The sequence below is a fragment of the Chiroxiphia lanceolata genome, chromosome 3 (genome assembly GCF_009829145.1).
Source record: "Chiroxiphia lanceolata isolate bChiLan1 chromosome 3, bChiLan1.pri, whole genome shotgun sequence".
NCBI lineage: Eukaryota > Metazoa > Chordata > Aves > Passeriformes > Pipridae > Chiroxiphia > Chiroxiphia lanceolata.
The window spans coordinates 39,859,166-39,880,095 of record NC_045639.1 but is presented as its reverse complement, the minus strand read 5'-3'; the positions used below and the strand labels follow the sequence as shown (position 1 = coordinate 39,880,095).

Below are 20,930 nucleotides of genomic sequence, written 5' to 3'. Positions count from 1 at the left end.
AGCCAAGACAAAAAAACCCCAACTTTCAAGTATGCAGTATAAAATAGCAAAGATGAAATTTAAATCTGATTCAACAGACAAGAAGATTTTTAAGAATAAAATGCGAGTACTACCGGTTTATTTGTATCAGTAAACTCAAACTATCAAAAAAGTAAGCAGAGAAACAACTCCATATGCGCTTGGATTAAGTCCAATGTTATTTTTCAGTAGTGACAGAACTGTAACTGGATGCTTTGGGCAGTAAAATAACTAGCATAAAACGACTGCAAGCATCCATCATCCAGTAAATTCAGTATTTAGAAAAATGTGACAGCTAACAATAACAGCCTCCCCCCCCCCCAAAATCCTAGAATCCCATCTAATAGGTACAAACATCTGATATCAAGCTGAAAGAAAACATGCTTCCATGTGCAAGCCTTGTTGTTTCAAAAATCATAGTTGTGATACATAAGAAACATCATCTGCTTTAAAGGCAGGAAATTAATCAGGAGTACTTTACCAAATGAAGGATATTCCCTGCACAGAAAGAAAAAACCTGCCTAATACCAGTGGATTTGTTTCAGTCAAGAAAAAAAAAAAAGAGTACTTAGTGCACAACTGGATACATCATGTTTACTGTATCAATGTGAAGAGAAGGTAATTTGTAGACGTAAAAACTTCACATTATGCAATGTATAAACCACAACATCTTAAAACCTATTTACACAACAGCATTTTAAACTAACCCTGGAAAAGCCACTAAGCTCTTGTAGGATAACCAAAACATTTCTTTAATTCCATCATGCTTACAGGAGCATGAGAGAACGATGCAACTGAGAAAGCAGGAAAGCTTATTATATAAAAGCTCTGTGCAACTGACACTCCAAGTCTACAAACATTAACAAAAGCCTCAATTTGCAGGAGTTTCCAACAGCAAAAAACACTGGGAGAGCTTCAGATAAGAATCCTTAGGAACTCCCTCAAGCAGTCAGGTAACTTTATTTATTTAATTCTCTTTGCTTCATCCTCTGGGAGGGAAAAGAATGCATCAGACAAATGTAAGATCCCAAATGAAAAAACCCAAAATCACTGACATTTCCTTGTTCAGTTTCTCCACAGAGTTCAATTCATATAATCCTTTTCATTTCTTTAATTCACTTTAAACTGACTCTTTGGCAGTTGAACCCTTGTGATTTGATTGCTCAATTAGCATATCAGTTTGACACAGAACATGACGTTTTCTAAAGAATCAAGCCTAGTTCTGTTCATAGTCATCTAGTCATCATTATTCCTTTTTTTCACAAGAAAAAGTTTGTCTCATCCTGTCTTTAGTGTCAGCAGGTATCATTTTTTTGTTTCTAAAAAAAAAAAATCAGTATGTTTTCCCTTTCTACTCATCATGAAACCCTTTGCATTAGAAATATCATATACTCTTTCAAATCTCTTTTCCCCCCCAAATCACATGAAAAGAAGAAAAATCTCAACATCAAGCTCAGCTACACAGTAGCATAAGCATTACTTTTCACATTGATCAAAAGCCTTTACCTTCTCTGCATTATTTTTATCTTCCTTGTATGCTGATAGGACATTGGTATTTTTGAACTTAAATTCTCTGCAGAATCCACATCTTCATTCCATGTTAGAGCATATGTACTACAATGGGCTACTCTTCGGTAGAGAGTCCTGAACTCTGTAGTAATGCACAAACTACTTCCTTTAGGTGCTTAATACTGTAAATGGTAAAACATACCTATTGCTTTTTCTTCTTGAACAGGGATTTTCCACACCAATGGCAGAAGTGACAGAAGGAGGGTCAGAAGTTCTTCTCGACATGTCAGTTCCTATGTTAGGAACAAAATAAAGAGTAAGATCTTGTACTTTTAAAAAAATAGATTAACCTTCTTTATTTTACCAAGCTATTCAGTTCCTATGTCTCTCTGCTGTTTTAAGCACTGAAAAAATGACCTAACTGCAAAGAGTGCTGTAATCATGAACTAGAGCCAGTCAGAAAGCATCCAAGATATTTATTATACCTCTGCAACTTTCTATACAAAGCTCTTCTAATCCCTCTTGTTGAAAGAACTCCTTAAAGAAGAAAACGAGAAAAATCAAAGGCACAGAACTTGTTGATTTAATCAAAACCAACATGAAGCCCAAGACGAATTTGAAATTTCTGTCCTTCCAAAAATGAAACTTTGAAGAACTTTATTTTGAAAGTTTCTACTTTCTCCAAAGTGACATTCTTAAGCAACTGAAAAAAAGCTTACATTTATAACTGATCTTATTGACTTATAACAAAGGCAAAATTTTACGAGAGAAAAGAGAGAAGGTTACTCAATTTAAAAAAACCCCAAAACAGAATAACCAGTAAAAATCTTCCCTCCTTTTGGGATTCTAACACTTATACACTAAGAATTTCAATGTGGAGAAGAATCATAGAAGGCACAGAATTCAACCAATTCCTTTATGCAGTGCTTTGCAGCAAAATCAGAATGATTTCAGCCCTAAAGGTCAAAAATTTCAAAATCAAAAAGCTGATTTGAGCATTTTGGCACTTGATATCATTCAAGGACATGCAATTGAAGCAACATCCTTCTCCAAAAACTCAAGGTAACAATGAAATGTAAGTGTATGGAGATAAGCACCTTCAATAGTTTTATATATATATATATATATATAAATAACAAATATATACAGTTATATACATAGTAATAAAGATAGCTCTACAGCTATCTATCTGTCTATATATGTAATAGCTGTATTTTTCTGATAAGGTTATCAATTTAAATGAAAATTTAAAAATAAAATCTAAAACTATTGATACAGTACAATTAAGACCTGAGAATGAAGCTTTTTCAAAGTCATTCTCCCAACTCCCTTCTCCTAGGGTATTCTCAGCAAGACAAATTAATTGGGAGTGGGAATGAGCAATGCAGCATTCAAAGCATAATAATGAGGCTAGAAAAAGGCAAAATATTAACTTCAAATTTCAGTGGTACACTTCAAAAAAATTTACTTTCCTCATTTCTCCCTGCCTTTAAAAAAATCCTCAGGAAATACTTGCTGAATTACAGATGCTACCCTTCTAATTCAGAAATGGGTTTTTATTGGAGGGGAGGCACATGGAATCCCCCAATTCCTTCTTACATGAAAGCCAGCTGTTTTTCCAACATCTCTGGTCCTGAAGCATCTATTAACAGCAACTATGTAGAACTCAAGTGACATCTAAAAACCCACAGTTCTGTATAACTGTAGTCTTGGGGATTTGCCGTTTAGACAACGCACCTACTGAAAGCCAGAACCAAACCAGAAGATCAAACTGTAATCTTAGCACAAGTCACCTCATGAAGGAAAATCAAACATACAAGATGAATTTGACCAGCAATAACAGCTGACTCCACTTAAGAAAAGGGCTGAATAAACTCAACAAGGATTCACTTGGTTCATTATGTTTAAATACTGGGATCTGCAGTTTCAAAGCACATCTCAGCCAAGCAATTGCTTAGTATCTATCCCACAGTGTTGAAGAGGAAGGAAAGGAGAAAGATAACAAAGAAATGGACATCTGCAGCTACAGGGACATGTGCTAGACTTTCTGTATAAAAAAATAGTATAAACTGATCACGTCTTCTAAAATACTTTCTCTTTTGAGCTGAAGTTACAATATATTCACTTTATATTATGTCCAAGACCAAGTTACTTAAAGAAAAAAATATGTCTCATGGCCCAAAAAAACAAAATAAAGAAAAGGAGTATATTTTAATTTTATTTTACTGTTTTAAACCAGGAGTACCTTCTCAAATTAAAAACTGTCAGTTTGTACTACAGTAATAAACACTCATTTTCCTTGAAACTTATAATCTATTTCTTCTTTCTACCCAGCTACTGCACTTGAGCTTTACACATGCCTTTTTGATGGTTGCTAAACATTTGACTATCAGCCGGCAAACAGGTATATGATTACCTAATTTTTCTTTTTCTGTTCCTGCTGAAGGACAGAATACTACTGCAACATATCTTTTTGAACTTATGGTCTTTCCAATTAACTCGTGCACTCTTCCATAAGAAGGAAAGAAAACCAGCACCAAGAACAACATAAGCCAGACAAATCCACACAGTCAAAGCTCAATACAAAAATTATAACCAGTTAAGAAAAGCTACTACCTGATCAATTGTTGAGTTCAGAGTGGTAAGCAAAATAAACCCACGGCCTTGAACTAAGTATTGTCCCAGTGCTGCCATATGAGTTTCCTCTTCTTCATCTTCCCTGGCTTCTGTCCTCTGTACCACTGCATTGCACAGTCTGTTGACATCAGACAAGAATTCCCGAGCCAGTGAGTTACTGGCACTGCTCATGTCTGAGCTGTAAGTAGAGGAAAGTACAGAAATTAACTCCATCAGAAAACACATTCCTTATGGGGAAAGAAGGGAGCATTTCTTCCCTGTATCTCACTCCCTCAAAAAGACAGTGTCTGTAGAACTGAGGAGTCAATATACCAATGTAGGGTGGAAGGGAATGGAAAGAACGAAATTAAAGAATTTATTTCAGTGAAACTTTAGATAACAGCCCATGACCCCAAACACTGGCTTTATAAGTCTATCAAGTAAAAGCCTGTGGCAGAGCATTCCCTCCCACTGCACAAATGAAAGCTAATGACTTTGTTCCAGCTCTTCTTGTCAGCACTAGTCTATGGAGAAACATTTAAATCAAACAAGACAAGAAATGTAAGACTCAGCTGTATAAAACTCCAGAGGATCACTGAAGAAAGCAAAACAAAACAAGAATCAGTGATATCAGCTATGGAAACAAGGTCATTTAATATTTGGAAGGTTAGCTCAGTTGGCTAGAGCACGGTGCTAGTAATGCCAAGGTTGTGGGTTTGATCCCTGTATGGGCCATCCATTTAAGAGTTGGACTTCATGATCCATGTGGGTCCCTTCCAACTCAGAATATTCTGTGATCTGTGAGTCCACATAAACCCCACTTAGTGAATGCTAAATAAGACCTTGGAAGCCAAAGCAAGTTCATTCGCACTAATGGTATAGAAGGTTCCTTTTAGTAGCAAAACTGCAAACACTTATACATATAATAACATCCATTGTGGAAGTAATAGAAACATTCTTACCAGAATCACTCTGCCAGCTTAGCACATTTATCTTCTATCTGGGAAAAAAAGCAAATATGTTCTGGAAATATCACTCTTGGTTCACCTGTTTTTAAAAACAGAGAAATATATCATGATTAATATGCACTTCATTTTTAAAAACTTATTTTATGATAGTTACTTGAAGCTTATGAAGAGTTCTTGATGGTTTTTTTTTAGCTTTAAATCTCTAGTTTTCACTTTTAGCTTATGCTTGTGCACAACAGATATTCTATTATAGAGAAAATAATTGGGCATATGAGAAGTTAACATAATAAAATTCATTAGTTTTAAAATATAAAATGAGCTAGGTATGCAAGCTTAAATAGTTTCCCTCTAGAAAGAGTATGAATTAGTGATTGCTACATGCATAGATAATATTTTAAGAACTTGCAGCTCTAGGTGAAAGTGATAGGAGAAAGTGAATTATGAAGTCAGGTGGTGATGTAAATGCATTTTAAATCTGTCCTTCTAGTCTGTCCTGACAGATTACCAATCTTTATTACATTAAACACTGGGAAAGATGTAGTTAATAAAAATTGGAAATTACCAATGGCAAATTTATCGACTGGAAATTTATCATTAGGAATACAAAGGGTAGTAACCAAGAAAAGCCTCAAAAACATTCAACTACAAAGGTCTCTAGGTAAGCGCTCAGAAGACATTTATTATATCCACCAAAACAGATGGGGACAGGAAAAGAAGAAAAAAGACTAAAGTTTTAGTATTCTCAGATGGCAAGTAAATAAAAACTTCAACTTTAAATTACATGAAACACTTCCTTAAGAAGACAAACACCACAGGTTCCCCAGGCAAGCTCCTAATAATAGTCCTCCCTTTGAGTGCTAGGAAACATGTTTCATCCACAGCCTCACAAAAAAAACCCAACTTATTGTTTCAGCTAATATTCAAAATTTATTGAAATAGTTTAAGCAGCTAGTGGTTCTGCAGTTGCACCAGAGTAGAAGCATATTTCTACATCTACTAGAAGATGTAGAAATATGCTGTCCATCATGTTTTAGTGTCCTTCCAGTTGAAGCTTCAGTCTCCAGGTTTCCTGCATTGCTTGCATTATTACATGGATTTAACATACATTACCATATTCTATCAAAAGGGTGGACTCCCAACGTCAGTAGTAAGACAAAGTACTATTTTTTTGCCTTTAATGCAAAGATATTAAGCATGTCTTCTTAACACAATAATTCCTTACCCATTCTGTGTTAAATTAAGATGCTCTCATTTTACAGTACAGAAAAAAAATTGTTAAGAAATACCATGCTGGATAATGAAGGACTTCTTTTAGAAGGACTTGTTCTAACAAGTGCTAGCTAGTTCTCAGTTGTACCTATTTCTTCTTCTGCAATTAAGTTCTGAAACAGACTGACAGCACAAAGATGTCTTTGGAAACAGTTTGTGATATAACCTCATTATTCAACCCACCTTGAAGCTAGAGACAAAAAATGATACAAAGAGAACAGAATTAATTAAGAAGCTTCCAAAAAAAGCTGCCTATGGACAGATAACCTTCTTCCCTTTTGTATTTGCTTCCTGACAAGTGATTTTAGCACTTAAAGAACATTATTTTTAAAGATGAACTCAGTGAACAACTTGCCCTGCTGACGATGTAGCATAGTACACACTCTGTGGAGGTGGGAGGGGCTGGTTGGTTGGTTTGATTTTTGATTTTATTTTTTTAATCCACCCCACTCTAAGGTGTCACCTTGCTGGTCACCCTTCTGTTGTAGATTGTGATATGCTGACCCTACACCCTACACAGCATAGAATTTCATCTCCAAGACAGTATGCCAGGCAACTTGTTTTAAGAAGGATCTACTCTACTGCAGCATTTTTCTTTTGTTTCAAGTGACACCTCTTTAACTGCTATGGTGCCTGGCAATATGGAAGCTGATGCTACACAACCCCCTGTACTTTAAACTTCAGAGATGCTACTTTAACAAGGGAAAAGTCCCAAAACCTAAATATTGCATACGAACTAAGCCATATGAGAGCAGAAAGAAACCTACTAGAATGCTGTGTACAGTTCCAATGGGATGTTTACAGTGTTATAGTTCTGGAATACACTGTGTGCCAGGGCTTTACATAGCCAGCCCTAAAAAAACCCAAAATATCACATTCTTAAATTCCATTTCACTCACTAGAAGTTTATTATCATATTTCATAAAAATCACCTCCACTACATAGTATTTATTTATAAAAGGAAAAAAACCCCACAAATCAAAACAGCCATGAATGATCTGACAATCTCCTATAATCTGCCCTCTTCATGCCTATCCTTCCATCATCCTCATAACTCAACCTGTATCACATCTGCCCTCTGGCCCCTTCCTGTACCAACTCTCAAAGGAGTTATTTTCTGTTTGCGGTTGTGGTAGAAATCAATTTCCTGCACCTGAAACTTGTATTTTCTCTGAACTTCTTTCCATTTTAATGAAGTTGCTCATCAACTGAGCATCTTAAAGTGTAAGGCTGCCTTGTACTTACTTCAGTGGGCTTCAAAAGAACTTAATTTTAAGACTAATTTAGCAATCTTGAATACTGAATCAATTATATAGTAAATTTATACAGTGCTAATGATTAGATGGTATTATCTCTAATGTCAGTACAATTTGTGGAAAGAAGAAAATACAACAAAAGCTTAGGGTCAGAATTAATTCTCCGTATATAAAAGTGAACTAGGCCTTTCCTTGATTATGTTTTCAGCAATGCATTTTCCAGAAAGGCTTGGAATAACCAGTAATACGACAAAAAGTAGAAAGCACTAATTTGTTACAGCAACATGGTAATAAAGTACAGTACTAAGGCAAATGAAGTCAAAATCCCACGATGCTAGTTTATTACTTTCAGTAATTGTCGTCCAACAGCTGCAGCGGGACTAAAGGAAAGGCAAAGCATTTCATGGTCTCCAGCTGATAAACAGCCCTAACTAGTGCTCTAATAAACCTACTTCTCCACAACTTTTTTCTTTTAAGTTTGTCTTTAATATTAATTTCATAGTCTTAGCAAAAAAAGCAACTTCTTAAACCACCTCTATTTTTTGTGAAGTAGATATCAATAAGTATCTTCAAATTGCTCATTAATAGTTACATGAGTCTAAAATAGGCATGCTACTGAGCACTGTTCATACAGCTGCAGTGTCAGGCTTGACTGTCCAACTAAAACAAGGTGAAAATGTACCTAAGAAGGCATGCACACCACACAAAAGCTGCATGCAAGTTTTAATTTCCCGTAAGTCACTATGTTATCTTCAATAAAGCAGTCTTGTCTACCAGGTTAAAGGAATATCTTACTGCACTAAAGGAGTGATAGCCAGTTTCATAAGAAAAATAAAATTACAAGAAGCTGTTTTACAGATGATGTAAAGAGAAGTGGAGAACATATAGCTACACAAAGTGGTAATTTATTTACCCGACCTAGTTTTCTGTTTCAGGTAAGAGAGAAACATTGGCCAGGCTTGGCACAGCTACAAGTCCTTTTAAGTACAGACTGTAATGAAGTTGCATTTTTAGTAGGTAATAAAATTAACACTTAAAAAACTCCTTCAGTTTCTATAAGATAAGGTACAATCAAGTTCTTTCTGGCCTCCAGTTCAAAATCCTTTCACTTGTTGCATAGAAAAAAGTATATGGGAATACAAGTCACCACTGGCCAACAAACACTACATTTATTTCACACAGTATTTATTTCATTTAGCAAATACTTGTCCCAGCCCCGTACCTTGTACTTAATATTTATGCTCTGGAGAACATTCTTGTTACCTCTTCAAGGATTTTAACATTAATATAATTATATCAACCATTATTTAATCAGATTAACTTTGGGGTTAAACTTTCAATTTAAGCTCAAGCTTCCCTAAGAGGAGGACACATGCATAACAAAGAGCACCAGCATGTTGTTATTAACACTAAGACACTCCACCTTCTGCAATTGTAGCACAGATTGTCAGGTTTATTGCAGAAACTAAGTTTATCTTGTTAGTAACAGACATCAGTTTTGATTGTCTGTTTAAAGAAATTTGTTAACAATATGACTAACGATTAAATCCTCTGTGCAAACTAGGGAGGAAAAGAAAGTAGAGCCTGAGAGAGTGCAATAGAGAAATATGTATGGCCTAGAACAAGATGGGAGCCACAGTGTTCCCTTGAGGTCTATACTTGGTGGAAAAATGCAAGTAAAGGCTCAAAATCACCAAAATCAGCATTCTTCCTTCTCTGTTCTTTTGATATGATTCAAAGCTTTACACAAGCTGGAAACAAATACCCAGCTGATATTGCCAAAACAGGTTACACAGCAGGAGCAATGCACAAGACCTAAAGAAAACAGGAACCTGCAATTCAAGCAGAGCATCTCAAAGCTTGAGATGCTTTGATGCCTTGCTTTACTGATGCAAGGCAATCAGCCAAAAGCATAGCTTACAAAACACAGGGAACATTTACTAACCATCCAGCAATTCAGATAGTCAGACATATGCAAACAAGAGCAAAAACAAGACACTTCAAGTTTCTGAAAACAGACAACACTCCAGCTCTGCAGATCTCCTACTTAATATTTTCCACCACTTTCTGCTCTGTCCTCTGCTATTATTTATTAACTATTTGGAGTTACAGAAGCAGTAAACCTAGTAAAACATACTAAAGCAGTGTTTCTCCAGCCATGACACTGCACATGAAAAACAACCTCTTAACATACAGAATTTATTGTAAGACTGCAGATACTTATCAATTTTCTTGGCGCAGTTCTACTGGTACCAAATCCTTTCATCAAGGGGTTCAGTAAGCAGCTTTTAGCCTTCTGTGTAACGCACTAGATAAATATTATTTCCAAACAAGTCAGAGTCTCTTTACCCAGAATAAAGAAAAAAATGAAAGCCAAAAATGCTTGGTATGTTTGGATACATAACACATGCAATGTCCTTTTAACTAACCAGGGAAGTGTGTCAACTTCACAAGACAGTAGACAAGTATTATTTTAATGAACACTGAAAAGTACATTGAGATCTTCAGAGCAATGATGCTTCAGTATATACAAGTGTGTTTATGTCTGCATTATCTTACTGAAGCCACTTTTATGTATTAACTCCAATCTCACCTCAATGGGATGTTTGTCTTGCAACACCTGAAGTTTGAGAGTCCCGCTCCTGCAAGTATCTTAAGCCTTCTATAAGTATATGGTCTACTTATGTTCTGCTCCATTGGTATTAAAACATAATCCATAAAGTTCAGTGCTTACACAACCTGAGAATTAGAAAATTTCTACCTCTAAGTGGATGTGAAAGCATTATATCTTATCTTACACTGGAATAAAAAAGACAAAGGAATTATCTGTGCATACTGAAAAACCCACTCGTTAAAGAAATACTCATTTTCATATTGTGTACAGTTAGGAACACTGTGACCTGGATGGCTAAACTAGTCATTCCTGATGTAGAATAGGAACACCAAGGAAAAAAAAACAGATAAGATCAGACAAATAATATGCCAGGTTTGGCCAAATAAAAGGAACAAGGTGCTTCCCAAAATACCTATCATATATAGATAGATATAGATATAAAATCAAGTCAGCAAACCTTTAATTAGCAAATACACCCAAGGCTACAGGCACTTAGTGGCAAAGTGGCATTATAGCAGGTACAGGCAGGTCACCTTCTCAGAAACAGTTTCAGAGTTGTCATCTTTCTGGATCAAGACCCAGATCTGTGGTGTAACACACAGTGAGAAGAAAAAAGAAAAAAAACAAACCCTTCCTTACTCTCAAATTATCATTTCCCATGGATTTTCAGGTCTCAGGCTTTTTTGACAGGTAACTTTTTTGGACACAGTTTGTTGCAGACTACACTTCCAAAATCTGGTCAGTGTATTCTTTCAAAGGTAACTTATAATGTATTTGTTAGAGTTTAATCAGCTTCCAGTGATATATTCTGACCTCTGTTTAAGTCTGATCTGCCCACATGACTATTTCTGGAATCTCACTTCTCTAGCATAACTATTGGTAAAACCAGCTCTGAATGACAGAAGCATCACTCAAAGGTATCTCAGATTAACATGTACACGTTATTCTTGTTACATACAAGAAAAAAAAAAAAAACACCACAACTCATTTTTTTCTGTTCAATCATTTCCAAAATTCATCTTAGGACATGACTTTCATTAAATAAACTTTGATTTACATTCCCAGTGTTTCTACTGTATACTGTCATTTCATTATTCTGTGGATCTAGCCCCTTGAATGAAAAACTAATGGCCCTGAAATGCACAAGCTTGTCCTGCAAGGGTGACTATAAACTCAAAACAGCAAGCTTCTAACTTATTACCTACAACTAATTATACAATGGTTCTAACTTGTAGCAGCACACAGGTGACTGGAAACCAAGGCAAGAACATTAAAATATAATAAACTGTATTGAAAAGGTCAATCAAATAGGGACTGCCAAACCCAGAAGGGAGAACCTGGCAAGAAAAGAGCAAAGAGATACAGGATCTGAGTGCCTCAAGAGGAAGGCAGCTCACACACATACTATCTGCAGACTTTACCACCCATAAGGAATGGACTAGAGATCTACAAAATAATGTGGAACATACAGTTTGTATGACATTTTAGAGGGCTGTAATTCTAAAGGTGAAAACCATAATCATTATTATTATAACAAATATTCTATTTCTGACACCCATCATGATGAAGCTACAGGCAAAACTTAGGATTTCAGCAACAGCCCCAGCCTACCAGGGCCTCACAATTCAGGGAGAGAGAATATATAGCAGAGTCTGTACTACAGTATCATAGAGGCCAAACTACTTTATAATCCAAGCCTAGCAAGCTTTAGGGATTCAGAAGCCTAAATATCCCCCTCTCATCCTAGTGCCTCCTGACTTAGCTGTCCTCACTCGCACCATATCCACAACATACTGTATTCTGGAACATGGATGGACAACAGCTTTCCATGTCTTATATGAAATCCCTGACATAATTCTGCATAGCAACTTTACTTAATATAATGAATTGGTTCAATTTGTCAGGAAAGTAATTTTTAGGAATGTTTCAATGAAGTCAATTCAGTGACTGTTTCAATAAAGTCACTTCAGTGACTTTTGATGCAGCTTTTGGTGCACCATAAGCTACTGAAATATTCAAAGCAATGAAACACAAATAGCATTTAATCAACATTTAACTTAAACTACAACTTCTTGTCCTTCTTGATTGTGAAGTATTCATATCATGATTTTTTCCATCATTTTAAAGCCTGCTTATGAAAACAAACTAATTTCTATTACCTGTTTAACTCATAACAAGGCTTTTACAAGTAGAGTTTATTATGTTGCTGTAATTTCAGGATGCTTAAAAAGTGAATTTGTTGAACTTTATACAGATAGCACCAGCAAACCTTATTCATGCTTAATGTTTACTTTTTGGAAAGTACCGTTAGCTTGGGGAATAGAATTAAATGCCAGCTGTCTACTCATACAATACACTGTCAAAATCTTTGACTACATGTACAATGAAGTAAGAAAGAAGAAGGGAAAATCTGCTGGCAGAAAAATAGTGCATTTAAATATTTTAGTTTTATGTCATCCCAGGTTTTTCACATATAAATACCTACTTGACATATATGGCCTTCTTTTGATAAAAATATGAATTAGGTTAAGATTTTTAGGAGTCTTAAGTGCAAAGCTTAAAGAATTGTTTGCTGCAGTAATGACCAATGCAATCTATTGGAATGGAACAGAGCAAGGCAATACCGATTGCGTGCTAAGAAAGCACCAGAGATTAAGTGATCAACGCTAGGAAAGTTTTTCTTGCTAAAATTCAGCAGGTTCTCAGGTTCTGCCTTGAGCTATGAAGATCAATATTCCCTTTACAAGTTAGCAGATTATCAACAATTTCTTCCTTTTGAGTCTGGATGAAATATCCCTGAGATGGTTAATGGCAAAGAATCCTGCAGGCTAGCTACACAAGTGCTTTGGGACAGCTTCTCAACTTAACATGGAATTTTATTTAGTCAAACAATACGAAACATCTGTGAATACATTCTTGTCAAGCCTGAAATCAAGTAAAAAATGAGATGATTCATCTAACAAGATAAAAAGTACAACACCAATGAAAGACTGGCTCTCAAACAATCACCTACACTCAAGCAATGCATTAACCCTGTACACATGCTATAGTCAAGTTTATGATAAGCTTATGGTCTTGTACTATCCAAAGTCAATAACTACAACATAGTTAGCTAAATTAAATCCATTCCAGTTCATTTAAAATTTTCTTATTTCAGACCACTCTATGCAGGCACAGAAAATAAGCATTCCTTACAAGAGGCATGGGGAAAGCTGGAGGCCTTCAAAGATAATCATTACAACATTAACTGTGTCAGAAACAAATATGCTTGCTATTATGCAGACCAGCTAAAACATCCTGAAGAATATTCATGCTGCTATTAATACCATGAAAATGCTAGAGACAAACTGTGTTAGCAGAGCTGAAGGCTAGGATCTGTTTCAGATCTTATCTGAAGAGTCAGAAGCCAACACCTGTGCAAACACATGGTACTAAAGGAAGGAATTGACAAATATTCCAGCACAAGGCAGAATGGAAAGACCAGTAAGTTCTTCCTAAAGAAAAACGAAGGATGAATATAATCTATAAAACATTTAGCAGTGAAAAGGCTGAAAAGGCATTGCTCGCCAGTGAGCCTTGTTCTGAACACTTCTCAGAATGGTAACAAGTTCTTCCCCAAATTAAAATACATACAGTTAATACTCTATATGTATTACATACATACAGTGTATGTACGTATGTAATATACATATATACAAATACCTTCTTCCACACTTTAGGTTTTATACTTACTGCCTTGACAGTCACGTTGCACAGTAATGACTAAATCTAAATACCAAGACTGAACTCCACAGACTGAACAGAGCAAAATGAAAGCAGCAGTCTGCTACAGCAGGTAAGTCAGAAGTTCTCTCCAGCAGAGAGCCTACACAGACCAGCCCTGCATGACCAGGTAGACTTTGTGAATACCCTCCTACAATAATCCGAAGTACAGCAGATCAGCAGATAGTGTGGTCTCTGAGACAACTGGGAAAAACACTGTCTTTGTGATCATACTACAATTAAGCAGACCGCTTAGTATCAACCTGGAGATTATCTTAAACAACAAATGTACCACTCAAATCACAACCTGGAGGACCATACAAAACTTTTTGTAATTTTTAAGATTACACACTTTGATTACACCAATACTCAGAGAAATAAGAGAAAAAAATTTGAGCAGTATCTTGAGGAAGGGATATGAATGAGTAAAGGCTGCTCTAAACTGAAAGCTTAGTAAAGGATTAAAACTAGAAAGTAAAGTGCTTAAGATAAATTTTGGCATTGTGTCTAAAGTACCCACTACAAGAGATTAAGTCAGAGAGGAAGGTCAATGATCAGAGTTTTGAAAAAAAGAGGTCATTAATGGGCAGAAGACAAATTCTGCTTCTGAGTCTTTAAAACTGGTCAGTGAAGTTGGCATTTTCTATTAGTAATCAGATGCAGACAAAATAGGAGGTAGCAATTCTAAAAGTGGTAATAAAAAAAATTACCTAATTATCTGAAAGTTTAATACACTGTTATTCCTGTTAAACTCAGTATGCCAGCTTCTTTACAATGTGCAAACAGCTTTGGTGGTTTTAGGGAAGCAGACCTCATACTTCCTCCAGGCTTTACAGTAAGAAGGTATTTATTCCAGATGCCCCTCTTGCACTGAACTGGTCTCAAGAAGACCCAGTCAAAAATGAAGATAACTTTAGGCAAAATGACTCACATAACATCTCACTTTAGGTAGCTTTTCTCCAGTGCAAATGAAAAAAAGGAACAGTCAGATTTTTAATTTATTTTAAAAGTTTAAACAACACTCCAAATTAGTCAAGCAGTATAGACTCCAACAGAAAAACTGTAATTGATAATTACACTTAATTACACATAATAATGACTAGCAGTATGAAGTTTCCCAGTATACCTAAAACTCTTTACCCACAAACATTTAACAAAATGCTGAATCACTGGAAAAAAACTCTAAATCTATCCATAATGAAAAAAAAAAAGTCCACTTCAAGTCCCCAGACTATAAATGTCTATCACACATACAAAAAAAAAAAAAAAAGACTTTTTTTTTTTGTTTTTTACACTGTTGAGAGATAGCTGGGGAGATGCATGAAGTGTGCCAGATGAAGGCTACATACGTAACCAAGCAGTATTTTCAGTAACCAAACATCATGTGATAATTTTCACTGCAAATGCTAAGAATTTAGCAGGACTCCAATAATCAAGTTGACTTTGTAACTGAAGTAATTTAGGCTTCTGAAAATAGTTCTAGATTAATGAGGAGCACCTTCAGCAGCTGAAAAGACACAGATACACAGTATTTCATCTATATATCCAGACACATAAAGACAATTCGCTTACCTTTGATCTTTTCCTAACTGAAACATACAAATCAAAAATGAAACTACGCACTCCTCAGAGACTCAACTCTCCCCATATCACTGCAAGATGCAAGTAGTACAAGGACAATGTACACAAAGTTTTACACTTTAAGGCTTTTGTTTTGTTTTCTCTACGGCAAGTCATAAGAATGTTTGTTCTCAATTCTTGGAAGTTAAGATCATTAAACTCTCTTGCCTTCCAACAGAAAGAACAAGAAGGTCAAAGACTAGCACTTTTTTGGTTAATTTTAAGACTATTTTAGTGTCTGAACTACTGAATCAAAACTGGATAGAGTTCAACTCTTGAAATTTTATAACAAAAATATATTTCTGGATTTTTATCAGCTCCTGCAACAGAATTATGAACTATCAGGAATGCTGCACTAAGTCTTAAATATTTTCCTTACTAATTCACATTTTTCCAGAATTAAGACATTGAGAACTATTCATCCCTTCAGATAAAGATGAGGAACGAGCAACAAAAACAGTTTAGTTAATACACTAAAGCCTACCCAAATCAGTTGTTTACCAAAATTAACCAATCTTGTTAGATGTGTTTTGTCATTTATTCCCCAAAAGAACAAAAATCCTTTGTAAATACCCCCACAATACTAAAGAGAAATAGATGAAGTCAAGCGTTTGCTGAAACAAAACTGCATAAAGTTAACATCAGTTTTAATGCTCTCAATGAAGCCTTATTTTGGGCACTACCTAACAGTAATTCCCTCTCATATTTCACCTTTCCAATTTTCTCTAGGGAAAATGAAGACTTTCTCTACTGTCAAAAGTCTAAAGAACCAGGAACTCCCTCATCCCACCTCACACTTCATACTCCCATACTTTTCCATCAAGTATGGTGATGTTTTTAACTGAAGCCAATGAGCTCAACTTTCTCTGTGTAGGAAAAGAGGGCAAAGAATGTATAAACATGAGGATTAGCTGAGATTGTCAGAGTGGTTGAGCAAGTATCTGACAGACACAGCCTAACGGCCACTAGTCTTCCACCATCTTTCACAAACCACCATTCACGATTTGCCTTCCACTTCCCACCTCTTAAATTATCCAGGAAGCAGAGGAAAGCTCTTTCACAATTTAAGTAAGAGCCTCAGCACCACATGGCTCAACCCCATATAAAGTGTCACAGGGCATGCCCCAGATGCCTACAGTGAACTACACAAGCTCAGGAGTGTACAATACAACCCTTTCACTGCTTCCCACTGCTTGGCTGCTGCAAAATCCCACCCACACCAAGAGCAGGCAGTACAGAGTTACCTGTGGGGGAGAAGAGGACTAAAAAATAAGACAGAGAAACAGAAGAGTGGAAGCCCTGCTCTCCTGTAATACACCAAAACCACAAAATACATGAGCTACAGAAAATGAACTAAGATTAAATGTGCAATGGTGACTGAAAAAAAGCTAGTGGAACTTCAGGGAAATATCCAAAACAAAGATAAAACAGAATTTTCAGCACTTACAGTTGCCAAGATATAGCACTACTCTAGGACTTCACTACATTGATCACAGCATTACATACCTATCCCTTCAACATATGTAAGCTAATAAATTTTGTAGGTTTTTTCTGTCCTACTCTCACTCAGCATCAGATTTAAGTTGTATCTTCACAGAGTGCACAGCATAGTTCCCTAAAAATCACACTAGCAAGACTCATGCTTCTATTCTATTCAAATAGTACACAAAAAACCTGACTTCCAAGAAAAATGGGATTCTAATCAGACCCCAGGTTACAAACAGGAATCAAAGAGCTAACATATCAAGAAAAGCCTCCCAAGTGCACACTGCATCTTTTTCTCCTTTCCCATCATCACACATGCCAGTATCACTTCAGTACAGAGTGCTCTATCTGGAAGCAAGACTTCACCATGGACTGATTTCAAAGTCCCTGAACACACAGTCCCACCCCCCCACCCCCCCCCACGACAGCTCAGCCCACCTGACAACTCATGACTAGCAAGAAGGTGTTTCTGTTCCTCCACAGCAACTCTTCCCTTCCTCTTTCTCCAGCACTGTATTCATCCATTTCCTTCTTGATGCAACTCATCTCCCCAGGTTTGCAGAAAACTATTTCTTTCAGCTGGATTTTTTTGTTGTTGTTGTTAAATTGCCACATTGAGGGGTCAGGTACTTGTCAATATCAGTAAAGGGAAGGCTGCAGGAGGGAGATTTCCCCCTTCAGCAGTTACAAGCTGCTCGATCAGCTTAGCCAGCTCAGACAAATCAGTCCAGGTGACAGAACAGAAAAGAACCACAGGTCTTTTGTACCTGATCTTGTCCCAGGTATACCATAACCAGATCAGTGCTATCACAGGAACCAATAGCGGTGATGACACCAGCTCAACTACTTGATGCTATGTAAAGGCCCATGAACCTTCATCAAGCAATAATTTGCCAAAGTGACTGACATTGTCACAACTACTCTGAACTGGAAAAGTAAGCAAGGAGTCAAAGTAATCCCAAGCATATACATAAAGCCCTCTCTCCACTGCATATTACAATCCTTTTCTAACATTATAATCCAATTTTCCAACAAACATAACAAAAAAGATGAAGTAGAGACATCTCAGGCAACAGCTACTACAGTTCTTAACTAAGGAAGCCCACAGAGTCTGACAACTCAAAAAGGAATAAAATTAGTATTAATGTGGTCTTGTCAATGACAGCTGTTCAGTGCAAAGAACTGAAATCCACTCGCAGAGGACAAGCAGGCGTGTTCTGGACAGCGAGCACTTCCTGGTGCGGCTGAATCCTCTTACAAAATAATCATTTCACCCTGCATTCCCTCTGCTCCCGTCTGCCCTCAAAAGAAAAGTATCAAAATTAGTTTTGCCTCAGATTTTCTCTATGGGCAACGCTAACTTAATTGAAAAGAGACTACCATAACAATGGCAAAATTCTGCAAATACTAAGGAAATTAGATGACAAGCTGAAGGGTGTACAATTTTATATTAATAAGGAAGTAGCATGGTCTATTACAGAAATCACTGACAGTAGAAACACAAAACTGATAGCTTCCTGAAGCGGTTGTTCACAGAATCACAGTATTTGCTTACACACTTTGAGTTTAACTGTAACTATATGAGAACAGCAACTTACTTTCAGTAAGTGTTAAGAATACAGTTTCCTTTTCCAGTTTTTACCTATTGTCTGACTTTCCAACAGATTCTATGCTATTGTTCAAAGTGCTCACAGTCTTAAACCGCACTAGCAACTGATATGGTGACATATGAAAAACCTAACAGAGACTAAGAGAAAGGAGGAAGCAAAAGAAGCATTAAAAAAGAATCTTAATTAAATGGTTACTAACCTAACAAAAAAGCTTTTTACAATCAATTAAATATTTTTAGTGGAAAGTTGTCTTTGAGTATGGTTAAAGAAATTCACAGGGGAAAGAGAGAGGGAAGGCAGGAAGGGATCGACATCCGAAAAAGCTCCTCTTAAGAAATCTGTGTACAGTCTTACAAACTAAGTGACAACTGACTTCCTGACGTCTCATTTACTATTACCTCTGGGTTTAGAAGTAAAGCATTGAAAACCATATCCCTTTAACTTGCAAGATTCTCTGTCCAAAGTACAATGACAAAGAACAGTAAAATACCCTAGAAAAAGATGTGGGTTTTTTTCCCTCACCTATGACTATACGAAAACAATCTCATTTTTCATTTACTTTATTTTAAACATCCACCAGTAACTCTCAGAGCCACTAAACCACATATTTCCTAAAGCACCCAAGAAGATACTTTCTCCTCTTCACTACTGGTCTGTAAGCTACAATAAAGGAAAAAAGGAGATTCAAAAATATTTTCCTGAGTCCTTACCACGCTGTAGCTCCATTATGATAAAAGCTCCATGCAGATATGGTCTCCTGTCCAAGCAAGCAAACTGAGACCCTTCCTTCAGGAAGAGTTAAGTGTTCCAGACATATGTTTTCTGCTACCTAGCATAAGATTATGATACACATGACTAAAACAGATGGTTGTCCTACCACCTTGTCAGCAACATTACAATTCTGTTAGTGACACAAGCATGCATCACTTACTCCAGGTTTCTGTAGATCCTTATATTAAAGTCTTACTGATTCACGTGGCACTACAAAGAAAAAAAAAAAAGTCTCCCATCCAGATTTTCTTCTTCAGCCTGTCTCATTAGATGCTTTTCCAACTCCTAGGCCACCACATGCAGCCACCTGATTCTCTGAATTTCTTCAATTGCTCTGCTTTCTCTCCTACGAGAAGGTTTATTCTCACTGCCATTAATGCACCTCCTTTCCCTGCCATCTCCCTCACTGCAGAGGTAAGTAAAAGGCAGCTCTTCAGTTCCTTTGGGGATACCACGTAATGTCCAGTTCTCAGATTTTTGTTTTTCCCCCGGGGAAGCATCTTCACACACTCTCCCCACGCTCAAAGAATATCTAGAAGAGTTGCCATCGCTCCTCTGTCCACCCATTCTAATGGATTTTTTTTTTTTTTAAAAAGGGCAGCTCAGGCGCTGAAGAGCTACGACTGATGTATATTCCACGTCCGCCAGCGTTATCGCATTTCCGTGAACAGCCCACATTTGCTTTTCTTCAGTGGTTTATCTCCCGTCTGCAACACACGCCTCGCTAACAGCGACGGCTTTGTGCTCCCGCTTTGCGCCAACCCCTGGCCCAGCGCATCCCGCCGTGAGGCAGAGCACAGGGAACAGCAGGCTCGGTCAGGCTGGAAGGGACCACCGCGGGTCATCTGGTCCAACCTCCCTGCCCAGGCAGGGTCATCCGAGAGCACACGGCACAGGATTGCGTCCAGACGGTTCTTGACTATCACCAGTGAGGGAGACTCCACAACCTCTCTGGGCAACCTGTTCCAGTGCTCGGTCACCCGCGCAGCATCCCGGTAACACGGGAGGGGACGGAGGAGAGAGAGCACGCACCGCCTGGATACGCACACGGGATATTAAATGTCGCCTTTCGGCGACAGCCGAGGCCTCCCGTGCGCAAGGACCGCTCCGGGCCGCCGAGCTCCCGGCGCCCGCCCTAGGAAACACGCGGGCCCCGCGCCCGCACCGCCCCTCCCGCCGCCGGCGGCCGACGCTGCCGGGGAGCCCCGGGGCGGGCCGGGCCCCGCCTGCGCCTCCGCGGCTCCCGCTGCTTCCGCCCACCGCGGCGCCGCCGCCGGGCTGCTCCGGGCCGCCAGCGGCACCTCCAGCCGACCGAGCGGCAGCCGCCGCTGACAGCCCGCCTGGCCCCGCGGCTCCCGGCGCCGGCCTCGGCCCCGTGAAACCCGCAGCAGGGCCTGTGCCCGCCGAGCTCCCTCCCAGCCCCCCCGCGCTG

The 20,930-nt window shown here is 37.8% G+C and overlaps 1 protein-coding gene across 6 annotated transcripts in view; it reads right to left on the bottom strand.

The window, feature by feature from the left end:
* Positions 1 to 20,930, bottom strand: part of LYST (lysosomal trafficking regulator) — an 87,283-nt gene that overhangs the window by 58,419 nt on the left and 7,934 nt on the right. For 5 of the 6 annotated variants that reach the window (XM_032682406.1, XM_032682408.1, XM_032682404.1 and 2 more), the window contains exons 2-4: positions 5,106 to 5,190; positions 4,144 to 4,342; positions 1,730 to 1,820 (exon numbers count right to left, since the gene is read on the bottom strand). In XM_032682406.1, the coding sequence (XP_032538297.1) occupies positions 1,730 to 1,820; positions 4,144 to 4,335 (283 nt within the window). In that variant the 5' untranslated portion in view covers positions 4,336 to 4,342; positions 5,106 to 5,190. Of the gene's footprint in view, positions 1 to 1,729; positions 1,821 to 4,143; positions 4,343 to 5,105; positions 5,191 to 7,147; positions 7,234 to 20,930 lie in introns of all 6 variants that reach the window. The other variant, XM_032682405.1, reaches the window with a different exon arrangement.